The sequence below is a fragment of the Sinocyclocheilus rhinocerous genome, unplaced genomic scaffold, assembly GCF_001515625.1.
Source record: "Sinocyclocheilus rhinocerous isolate Xijiao unplaced genomic scaffold, SAMN03320098_v1.1 scaffold887, whole genome shotgun sequence".
Taxonomy (NCBI): Eukaryota; Metazoa; Chordata; class Actinopteri; order Cypriniformes; family Cyprinidae; genus Sinocyclocheilus; species Sinocyclocheilus rhinocerous.
Window position 1 is genome coordinate 81,597 of NW_015634028.1, and position 11,870 is coordinate 93,466.

The following is an 11,870-nucleotide window of genomic DNA, read 5'->3' on the forward strand; positions in this document are numbered from 1 at the left end:
ATATATATATTTTTTAATTTGACATAAAAGATTACATACTTTTAATAAAGATAGTAAAATGCCATTACAAAGGTAAAAACAAAATTCTACTGTAAATCACTTTAAGGAGTCAAATATCACCTCGTAATGGGAAGGCTATTTTTTTATCAAATTTTGGTGCTCCTAAATTTTTGACTGTGCTCCTAAATTTTTTAAGTTAGCATGACTGTTGAAATTAAATGGTAATACTTTACAGTAAGAGTCCTTTTGTAATATTAATGAAAGCTGTAAAAGTATTGTTCCTAGTGTGTTCATTTCAACATTTACTATTACTAATAGGCTATATTTTTACATTTTAAAGTTTCTTTTTTTAACATTAGTAAACTATGAAATAACTTTAATGATCAATATAATAATTAATATTAATATGTTTATTCATTTACAAAGTATGGTTCAGTACTGCTACTGCTTTTTTTAAAATAGTAAAGCGCTGTTTTAGTTTTCGTTTACCATTTTAAAAACTATTGGTTGATTAATCGGTATCGGCCAGTGTGGTCCAACCTAGCTATCGGTATCGGTAAAATCCACTATCGGTCGACATCTAATATTTACTAAAATGTAATTTCTTGGCACCACTACTTTGATCCATTGCTTCGATCCTTGTGTTTTGTTTTTGCACAGTGAAGTGGCGTTTGGCTACAAAGGTCTTCAGATCCAGCTGTACTACAGTGCAGGGAACCTGAGCTCCCTGTTCAAAGTCAAGTACACAGCCAGGGTCACAGACACGTTTGACTGTGTGGAGGTATGTCATATCATCTCACTGATTGTGTTGACATGCACAGTGTTTGTAGCATACAGTCCAGTGAAAATATACATTTACATTTTCATCACATTCTGAACAGAGTCTGCACAGGCGGAGAGCAGCATTTAGTGTCATAACAGAGAGGAATGCTGTCAGAGAGTCAGCTGACTGTAGAATCAGCAGTTATACGTTACGCCTCAGTGTGCTTTCCAACTTACGCAGGACTCAACAGTAAGCAAGGGTAGGAGCCAGTCAATGCAGACTTTATGCAAATCCTAAATATTTGGTGTTTTTGAACGTTGTTGTTTCCACATTCTGCTAATTTAATCAAGTCAAGTCCATAACGTTATTCATCTGGCTAATATCAATTTAATATAGTTTTTTTTTTTTATTGTGAGAATGATTTGTGGAAGTCTTGCATTAATTATTACTGATTATTATACGTGACCCTGGACCACAAAACCAGTCATAAGGGTCAATTTTTTTAAATTGAGTTTTATACATCATCTGAAAGCTGGATAAATAAGCTTTGCATTGATGTATGGTTTGTTAGGATCGGACAATATTTGGCCGAGATACAACTATTTGAAAATCTGGAATCTGAGGGTGCAAAAAAATCAAAATATTGAGAAAATTTCCTTTAAAGTTGTCCAAATGAAGTTCTTAGCAATGCATATTACTAATCAAAAATTAAGTTTTGATATATTTACGGTAGGAATTTTACAAAATATCTTCATGGAACATTATCTTTACTTAATATCCTAATGATTTTTGGCATAAAAGAAAAATCTATAATTTTGACCCATACAATGTATTTTTGGCTATTGCTACAAATATACCCCATATTATAATTGTAAGTCCGTCAATAATGTTTTGCATTGTTTTTGTTATTTAGGAATTACAAATTAAAAATCCAGTTATTTTACGGTACAAAAACGGTCCATTATGCTGCTTGATATTGCAAACTGGTATTTGTTTTTCAAATATTCAAATTTATTTTAGTAATCATAAACACACTGGTTTGTAGCACAGATAGTTTTACTGTTTAGTCTATTTAATATTTAAAGTTACGACAGTAAGTAGAAACTGATCTTTTCTTCTATAATGTGATCAGGGTTGTTATAGTTAATTACATCTAAAACTAGGGCTGGACAATAATTCAATATCAATATGTATCGCGATATATTTTTTTTCAATAACGGTGATATGATTTTTAAACACATTTCCGATATTTCGATATACATTAAACCATAAAAATCTTCTTATTAAAATAAATATTAACTGAAATAAAATATAAGAGAGTAAACTTTTTTATGTTGCCTAGTTGCCAAGGCAGCATTTCTCAGTTTAATTTATTTATACAAAAATAACTACAACTGAAATAAAAATTAAACAATATAGAAAAGCTAAAAAAGGTAAATGACAAAAACACACAACAAAATTACATTACAAAATTAAGAAAGGGACGGGAGTTAGAGAAGTCAAGCATGTGTCATCAGAGAAAAGTCTGTTATTTCACCAGAAGGTTGAATGAGGACATTTTGATAAAAAATTACGAGATAATTAAAAAAGATAAAACATGCATAAATGTATAGTTTACAATAAGATCAATGCAAAATGCGTTTAGAAAGCAGAAAATGAATTTCCATTTCATGCCCACTTTTTAACTATATATATTTTTTGTTAAAGGTGGGGTAAGCGATTTCTGGTAGCCAATGTTGACATTTGAAATCACCAAAACAAACACGCCCCTACTCAAAAAGGGTCTCGCCCCTATTTTGATAGCTCCGCCCCACACATACGTACGCAACCCAGGCAACGATTAGTTCTGTGAAACAAAGCAAAACCAATGTTACACCGGGTCTACACCAGACGCGAGTGGCGCGGCGCGACAAAATACTATAGAACTCATTATAATCAGTGATGCTGTCTACACCATAGATATACGTATATACAGTACATATCTATGGTCTACACTGGATGCGGCGCGGCACGGCAAATCCCTGACAGAAAAGACAGTCTTTAGCTGTTGCGGCACAGACACGGTGTTACTCGCCTATCGAGAAGAAACAAAGCAACCTCGGCGTCCGATCGCAGGCCTTCCGCTCCTTGAGTTCTCTCCAGCGCTGGAAAGCTGATCCGATATTTACACGGGTCCTACTTCTTGCCTTATTGCCTTAAGCCTTCTTTTGTTCCGCAGACGTTTTCCTCTTTTGTTTTTTATCCGCCATCTCTATCTTTCTGTCGCTCGGCTCGGCTAATGTCCGTCCCATGCACTGAACGGTCTCTCCTCCACATCATGAGTAGACACGCCCCTTACTGCTGATTGGCTACAAGTTTGTTTTGCTATTCGACCCGAATCAGTTTTCTAAAGCGTTTTTGGAAAATAGCTTACCCCACCTTTAATATTTTTTTTGATTGCTGTTAATATTATTACACCTTTCATATATGATTTGTGTAACGATATTGTTTATATGCTTTGATGTCATTGGAAGCAAGTTTGGTCTTGTTCTCTGTGGACCTTTAGAAACAAGTGTCACATCTGTCAAGACTGGAGTGCTTTGTGCTCACGCTGCTATAGTCAACCAGCCAAACAAAACTGACGCTTACATGGCTTTATAACTCTTTATAGGCCTATCTCACACCATCCCAGACTCTCATTCCAGCTAATAAAACCTACAGAGAGCAAATGTGTTTAACAGACACATTGACCTATATTGCAGCTCATCTTTTCCACAGTATTAGAACAAGCTTGCTTGTCTGTGAGAAGGATTTCGGTCGTTGGATAAAGTCAGACCTGAACTGTTTTATTGGTATTAGACCTAATTATATACTGTGTGCCGACACCACGTGACCATGTTTAGTGGCATTTCTGAATGTCTCCCACCTTTAAGCGTGGCATGTAATTATAGCCGCTAAACATACTTAAGTTGTTTATTGTGAGGATAGTTGATTTTATTATGTCTTTTCTTTTACAGCGCTTCACCGTTGCTCATATTGGGTTCTTTTTTCATCTTTTTTTCCTCATAGATGAAGATGTCTTTGATTAAAATGTTTTTTTTTTCCCAGTGTAATTGGATTCAATGCTGTTGTTGGACCCCATCGTATAAAGAAGATGCATTCTTGAGACTCTGAAGAGTCTTGGATCCTTAAGCGCTGTTAGTTAATACAGGAACGCCACAATGCCACGCTTTTATTTGTGCGATTGAACAATTTGCCTGAGAAACGGTCTGTTTTTACCATTTTCTGTCTGTTCCGTTCTTGTCGTCCTCTCTTCGCTCCCGTAATGCAGTGGTACAATAGTGAGTGTTACTGAGCTGCAGGTGCACCGATCCCCTTCTGATATTAGCTGATGTCTGAATGAGCAGGAATTAGCGGCGTGTTGCATTAGCCTTTTGTCGTGTGTTTTGTGGCCGTTGTGAATGAAGAGTCCCGCGACACAAGCGCAGCCCATCACGCGGCCAAAGGGCCCTGCTTAGCAACTTAATACAAAGTGTTCTCATGTCAGCCCCGCTGGAAATGGATACAATGCAAACATGGGTGCGCATTCTGCTGGGTAAAAAAATCCCGGGGAGGAGGGGGGCGGCGCTATTGTCCACCCCGGGGCCCGTGAATGGAGAGGGCAAACTCGTTTGATTGAGTTCGTTCACCAGCCTCACAACACAGGAGCCTATTATACATGTCCGGGCTTTTTAAAAAATTTTTGTTAAGTCGAGATCAATTCATTAAATTTTATTGCCCGGTGAGAAGCTGGGACACATTACGGTGGGGGGAACTTCATCTGATATTCATGGTTTAAGATAAGTAGTGAATGAATTCAATTAAGTGGTCTTTCAGAGGAGGCACAGGAAGAGAGGGGCTGGAAACTCCTCGGCTGACATTGCTAATTGCCTAATGGGTCTCCTTTTTGTGCCACAAAAATATGTATTTTTTTCCTTTAATTCCTTTTTGCGCCGTGCCAATCACAGCTGAAGTATAGCTTAATGACAGAACAATAGGGAATTACTCTGTTAGGGCTCTTTTGTGATTATATGTAAGGCCGAGCGCCGGGGGAATAGATGCATAACTCATAAATGTGCCACTTCAGTTTATATGATTAAATTCAGCTGCTTTCACTGTATACTAGACACAGCTGAGTTAACCGCTCTCGCTCTGTGGGAGTTTGAAATGTGCTTTAGATTAAGATGAATGCATGTTACCTCTATAGAGATGCACATGTTCGGTCTCGTGTGCTGATCTTTGTCTTTAAATGGATAGATCAGCACAATATTCGGCCGTCTTTCACTAAGAGAGGATCTCACCTACCAGATACACAAGGTACAGAGTTTCCCGCAGCATGCGAGTCACTGCTTTGACAGCTGGCAATGCCATTCAGCATTCAAACTGGAATATGATTGAGTTTTCAGGCCATTGTAACAGGTTCGGCAGTGTGAATAGTGAGAAGTATTAGGCTGTGGTTTTACTGATTCGTGTTATTTTATCTTCCTCACATAGGCTTTGTTACCTGCAGAAAATAAAAGTTTCAGAAGTGGAGAAAGTTGTTTGAAAGATTAGTGTTGTATTTATAACTGTATACCATGTGATGGTTTGCTTACTTCTACTTATTTTATTTATGCATCTTCTTGCTGCATCTTATTAGACTGACTTTTTCAATGTACCATGTTATGCAAAAGTGTTGTTAGGAAATGTTGACTGTACATTTGAATTACGTTCTAGCACATTTCCTTGTGAACACCGCATGGATTTGATCTGCTCTTCATCGTTTCAGGTGGATATCTCGTGTCCAGGGTTCAGAGAGTACCATGAGCGCTTGCAGACATTTCTCATGTGGTTCATCGAGACGGCCAGTTTCATCGATGTGGATGATGATCGCTGGGATTTCTTCCTCGTGTGAGTGCCTAAACCAGACCTGATTCAGATTTAGTCTGTATCAGCGTTGAAGTATTTTTGTATTTGTCACATTTTATACATTCATAATAAAAGAATAGTCTATATTCAGGGGAGACTATTGACAGCATGTGTGGCCTTCTGTTGATTACCACAGAAAATAATCCCTCATTTCTCAATTTGAGAACATTTAAAAAGACTACTTTTTTTTGTAATGCTCTTCTGTCTAAAAGGCAAGACACAAACAGTTTAAAATAAAGACCCTTTCGAATACTTAAAAGGTTGCATCGTACATGCAAGGATGTCAGAACACATTTACATCACCTGTCTGTAACTCATAACCTGCTTTAAAGTCCCTCTAGAACAGTAATCAACCACTAAAAGGATCATTTAGACGACTGTAGGTCAAATAATAAATTTCTGTACAGAACAATTTATATAAAAAATAACAATAATAAAACAAACTTCACATTTCTGTTTTGAAACTAGGGCTGGGTGATAATTCGATAACGATAATTATCGCGATATAATTTTCCTCGATAAAACGATATGAAGAGTTTGATAAATGTTCGATGTTTATGCGCCAAAAGCGGAACGAATCAGCTCGACTCATTTGAATCGCGCCACACGGACCGTTTATCCGCTCGGATCACAGTTCAAACTGCCGTGCGGCGCGAGCTCGCTACAGTAGAGCAGATGCGTTTACTCGGTCACGCGAGCATTAAGCAACGCTGTGAGATCCAGTGTGAAGCGCTTGAACTCAGCGATAAACACAAATGACTCTGTGATTTTAAACTAGTTTAAAGCCAAACAGGAGAAACACTGTGTGCAACGAGACAGTCAGAAGGATTTTCAGTCTACACGTCGCTATCATTTACCATGGATTTACTGTAGTAACACTCACTGCACCAAGGTATTGTGGCAGAAACTTGGGATATTCACACTGAATTTTAATACAGGAGTAATGGTAATTATAGTACGTATTTGTGATTAAGCTATAGCATGTGTGCATTTATACTGAATGTTTTTAGACTACTGTTTTTCATACAAATAGGCTACTTAAAAACCACATAGTTATATTTTTACCATGTTATTGAGGTGCTATATGTGTGGTTTTAACTGTGTTTATCATGATTTAAATGTATGCTACTATGGGAGACCAATGCTTAATTTAACCGTATAAAACTGAGGTTGCTACAATTCTTTTACAGATGTTACTGATTTTGATAATGAACAAAAATTTACCTCTGCATCCTAACTCATGCTACTATCAAATGTGCATTTCTAAGAGACAAAAAAGTGATATTATTATTAACCCTTTAGGCGCCAGGGTTTTTTGGAAAAATATGCTGGATTTTGACATCAAGATTTCAAAAGCTTGTGGCTTGAAAGGGCTTAAAGATAGAGATCTAATGTAAATTAGAAAAATGTTGCGCATGACCGAAAGTTTATGTGGGGTGTAAATATATTCATCTAATTTGCATATTATGACGTCATCAGGGGCGGCCATCTTGAATTTCATAATATTCAGGAAATAGTAGATATTGAATTGATGTTTGAACTTATTTGCATGTATATGGAAAAAAATCACCGTGATAATCGTGATATCGTGATAACCGTGATAAATTTTTTGGGCCATATCGCCCAGCCCTATTTGAAACCCACTGAAATGTCTTGCCCTATAGACTTCCATTGTATGTCCATTATTGTAAGTGCAATATTTGTTAACTAAAATCTAAATGATTAACTGTGGTAATTGACAGCATGCCGCAGATATTGTCACAGATATAGCATGTACTTTCCACTTCAATTTTGTAATCGTTTGCTCATCCTCCTGTTGTTCCAAATGTATGACTTATTTTCTTCTGTGGAACATATAAGAAGATAATTTGGGAAATGTCTGTTTTTTTTTTAATACCCATATAACTCACTGGTATTCAGAATAGTTTGGTTACCAACATTATTCAAAATATCTTCTTTTGTGTTCTGCTGAATAAAGTCATACAGGTTTGGAACAACATGAGGGCCAGATGACAACATTTTCATTTTGATTCACAACTGTTCCTTGTATTGGACCCCAGATAATAGTTTTAATTAGATATGTTAGATATAAAGTACAGTGTTCCATTATTTGGCCCAGTATCCAATGTATTTAGCCTATAGCATGTTAATAACATACTTTTTGCATATTGTTAGTCCATGCAGATCATGGTAAGACTAATAAAGTTCTGTTTCTTTAAGGACATGTTTGTTTACCACTTGATATGAATGTAAAACCTGGGTCCAGAAGCAAAATCAATTGACAACCACTGACAGAGAAATGCTATGGAGCTTAAAATATGACAAAACTATTTGAATTTGAATTGTATAAATTTTAATTATTGACAAGTGTCATTTAACAAAACTGAATATTATGTGGCATCTAACATAGTTCTGAATTTGATTTTTTTAACTTGAATATTGAATATTTTAAATTTAAAACAATTGATTTTTTTTTTATGGCAGAGTTTTATAGACATGTATTTTCAAACAGCTGATTTTTTTGTTCTGAATTCTTAGACTGCAAATATCCAGTTTTTAAAAATACAGCTTCAAGTTTTCAAGATGAAGAAATTCAGAACATCAAATTCAATATTCTAAAATTCAAAACGCAGAAATTCAGAACGCACATCTGGATATTTGCAGTCTAAGAATTCAGAACAAAAAATCAGCTGTTTGAAAATACATGTCTAAAACTCTGCCATAAAAAATTAAATTGTGTTAAATTTCAAATATTCAAGTTAAAAAAAAAATCTAATTCAAAACGATGTTAAATGCCACATAATATTCAGTTTTGTTAAATGACACTTGTCAATAATTCAAATTTACACAAATTCAAATAGTTTTGTCATATTTTAAGCTCCATAAAATGCTAAATAAAGAGGCTCTCTGATAGTTCTAGATGTATATTCTCAGCCTTTGAATAAATGTGACTTGTTGGCAAAAACTCGTGACGAGTGTTGATAACTTAAGCAGAAAAAATAGACATCAAGTGCTCTCACAAAGCCAGCGAGTGCCGATAAGAAGGTAGTGACCATTAATAGTGAACAGTAACTTTCTGAGCAGTGCTTTCCTGAGTCTCTCTCACACACACGCACATGTAAAGCGTCCGAACGGGCCCAGTTACGCCTCTCCTGCTTTTGTGGGACCAATTATCAGGCTGCTTTAATTATATTTTCTCCTGCATTGAGGCAAATTGTTGATCTGGCAAGAGTTTCCTTTGTGTTGTTTGTCTCGTTTCTTTGCTCTTGTGTTTCTTTCTTTCTTGAGTCAGGCCAAGAGGCTGAATTGAATGTTGTTGTCTTTTGAAACGCTGAATAATGAAGTCTCCAGCGGTAGCGAAGGGGACTCTGCCTGTGTTTTCTTTGCTTTGGCACCTATTAAAACAGACAATGGGCAAATGGACTGGAGTGATGTGAAGAGGCTAGATGCCTGCCTCTCTGCTCTAAGTTGCAGTGCACCAATTAAGTGCATAATGCATTCAGTGTCTCCAGCAGGTGCAGCGACAGGCCACTGGCCCTCCGCAGTGACGAGGGGGGGGTCCGGTGCATGGGAGCGTGCCTATGATTGACCTGCCCGCCTTTGTCATCGCTCTCTATCTCTCTGTCTTTCTTACAGATTTGAGAAGTACAATAAGGATGGAGAGACCCTCTACGCAACGGTTGGCTACATGACAGTGTATAATTACTACGTGTACCCAGACAAAACCAGACCACGTGTCAGGTAATTACTGAGGAAGCACGTGCCCACTATCTGCTTTATTCTGCGAAAAAAGGAAAAGAAAATTACACATCTCTCTCTCCCTTGTCCCTAAAACTCCCAAATTACCGTCTTGCGTCTCTTGAGCGCCAGCCCCTCTCTGGGTATTATAAGACCCACGAATTCAGCATCACCCGCCCGAAAGCTGGTTTTGAAAACGAGTCTAATGTATTGATTGGCAAGACGTACTAACGTTTCATTACGTTGGCCACTGCTGAATGAACAGATATAACCTCTCGGAGACTGATGATATTATTGCTTACTGTATTTGAGAATATTTTCAGCAGCTAAAATGAGGCGGATGAAAGTGGGACTGTCTGTTTTAGTAATTCTTAAATGGTGGGTCGCAACCCAAAATGAGTTCTGATAGCAGGGGAAAACCATGCAAGGAATAAATTGCAACTAAGCGTGTAATCGTGTGTAGAACAAATAGTCGAATAAATACAGAAATACGCAGAAAATGTAAGAATAACTTTTATATTGTTAGAAATATTTCAACTTGAGCACTTACTGGACTGAAGCAACTTAGGTTTACTTTATTATCCAAACATAATTGTTTAGAAAAATCATGTTAAAATGAATCACATATGATACATCAGGTTTTTGGGGTTTAATGATTATCTCTCAATAATCATTGCATTGCATTTTATTATATGTTTTGCCCCCACAATAAAAGAACAAACAAACAAAACAAAAAAACAAACTACACAGCTTTGATCATAAAACTAAGCATTTAAACATCATTACTAAGACATATCATTGGGAAGTATAGAGTGACAACTGAATTGATATGGATTTTATGTAAGTAGTCTGTTATACTGTTATAAATATCTCATTGATTTACATAACAAACTGTTAGAATCTTACTTTTGACCATATAAATGTCAGCATCTGTTTGGGCCTAAAACTGAGTTTCAGTAACTCAGGCTCAGTAAACTATTCCATTAAAAAAAAAAAGAAAACAGAAAAAAGCCTTTTCTGACTTATATGTCAGGCTTTTTTGATTAAAGGGGTCATATGATGCTGCTAAAAAGAACATTATTTTGTGTATTTGGTGTAATGAAATGTGTTTATGCGGTTTAAAGTTAAAAAAACACATTATTTTCCACATACTGTACATTATTGTTTCTCCTCTATGCCCCACCTTTCTGAAACGCATCGATTTTTTACTTTTGTTTGATTAACAATTTTGTTACGGTGGTGTGCCCCACCTGATGTTCAATGTAAAATGTTGGTCTTTAAGCAAAACCTCTGTCCTATAGTGTGAGTTTCAGCAGATTCTGTAAAGTCAGTCGTGTAGTGTGCGTCTGAAGGGTGCTGGAGCTGTGCTTGCAGAACCGCTGCTCAAAGCCTCAAGAGCTCTAACCTTAAATTGGTATTGTGCCTAAGTATCTTCTGTTCTGTGCAGCATCACTAAAGCTTTTGTACTCTGTGTGTGTCTGTGTGTGTGTGTGTGTGTGTGTAGCCAGATGCTGGTCTTGCCACCATTCCAGGGAGAAGGACACGGGGCTCAGCTCTTAGAGACAGTCCACCGATACTACTGCACTTCTGCTAAAGTACAGGACATCACAGGTATGAGCCCACACGAGGCTTAGATTAAAAATTTTTGAGTCCTATTTTGAGCAGTTTATTTCTATTTTTATTGAGGTTTTTAGCAGTAAGTTTTATTACTGCTGGCGTTGGTCAGGATCACTATTACTATTTCTCATAATTAAAGGTTAAAGATTTGAACCAAACCATTAATGCTAAGTAAGTATTATCATTTGGCTTGTAACTTGTCCCGCACGGTGCTACCCCTGTAGGACAATAAATGCGCAAACAGAAAATGTGAATTTTGCAAAGAGTATTTTGTTTAATAACAATACAGTAGAATGATAAAATCAGCTGTCAAATTAGTTTTTGGTCCTAACAATTTCAATATCCATTATATATAATCTACGTTATTACACGGCTCACTGGATTATTGCTGACCATTGTAGTAGGGCTGTGTATCATCAGCAAAGATAAGATACGTATCACGATACAGGACTGCACTGAATTTCACCTCAGCAGAATTTAATAAAACAGCTGTTTATTAAACACTGCATACTATAGTGCCATTGCTAACTATTGGCAGAGCAGGCAGCTGACCTCTGCATTATGAAGGGCCTCCACAACTGTACCACAGTACAATATAGGTAATGGCATATGTTTCATGTTTACATTGGGCACTCCCCACCAGGTACAATATTCTGATTGTTTGCATCTTGTTTTTAAGCCAATAAATAATAATGTACTCGTTCTAATAAATTTATATTATAATGTACTCATTCTAATATATTAAAAAAATCATTTACATTGCTGGTAGGTTATCATTGCACAAATTAACACAATTTCTACATTTAAAAAAATAAAAATAAAAATT

At 36.5% G+C, this 11,870-nt stretch overlaps 1 protein-coding gene across 1 annotated transcript in view; it reads left to right on the top strand.

Moving 5' to 3' along the window:
• hat1 (histone acetyltransferase 1) overlaps positions 1-11,870 on the top strand; it is a 26,746-nt gene that overhangs the window by 3,797 nt on the left and 11,079 nt on the right. Inside the window, exons 4-8 of the mRNA XM_016559113.1 lie at positions 661-781; positions 5,039-5,098; positions 5,550-5,671; positions 9,326-9,430; positions 10,932-11,038. Of these exons, the coding sequence (XP_016414599.1) occupies positions 661-781; positions 5,039-5,098; positions 5,550-5,671; positions 9,326-9,430; positions 10,932-11,038 (515 nt within the window). The remainder of the gene's footprint in view (positions 1-660; positions 782-5,038; positions 5,099-5,549; positions 5,672-9,325; positions 9,431-10,931; positions 11,039-11,870) is intronic.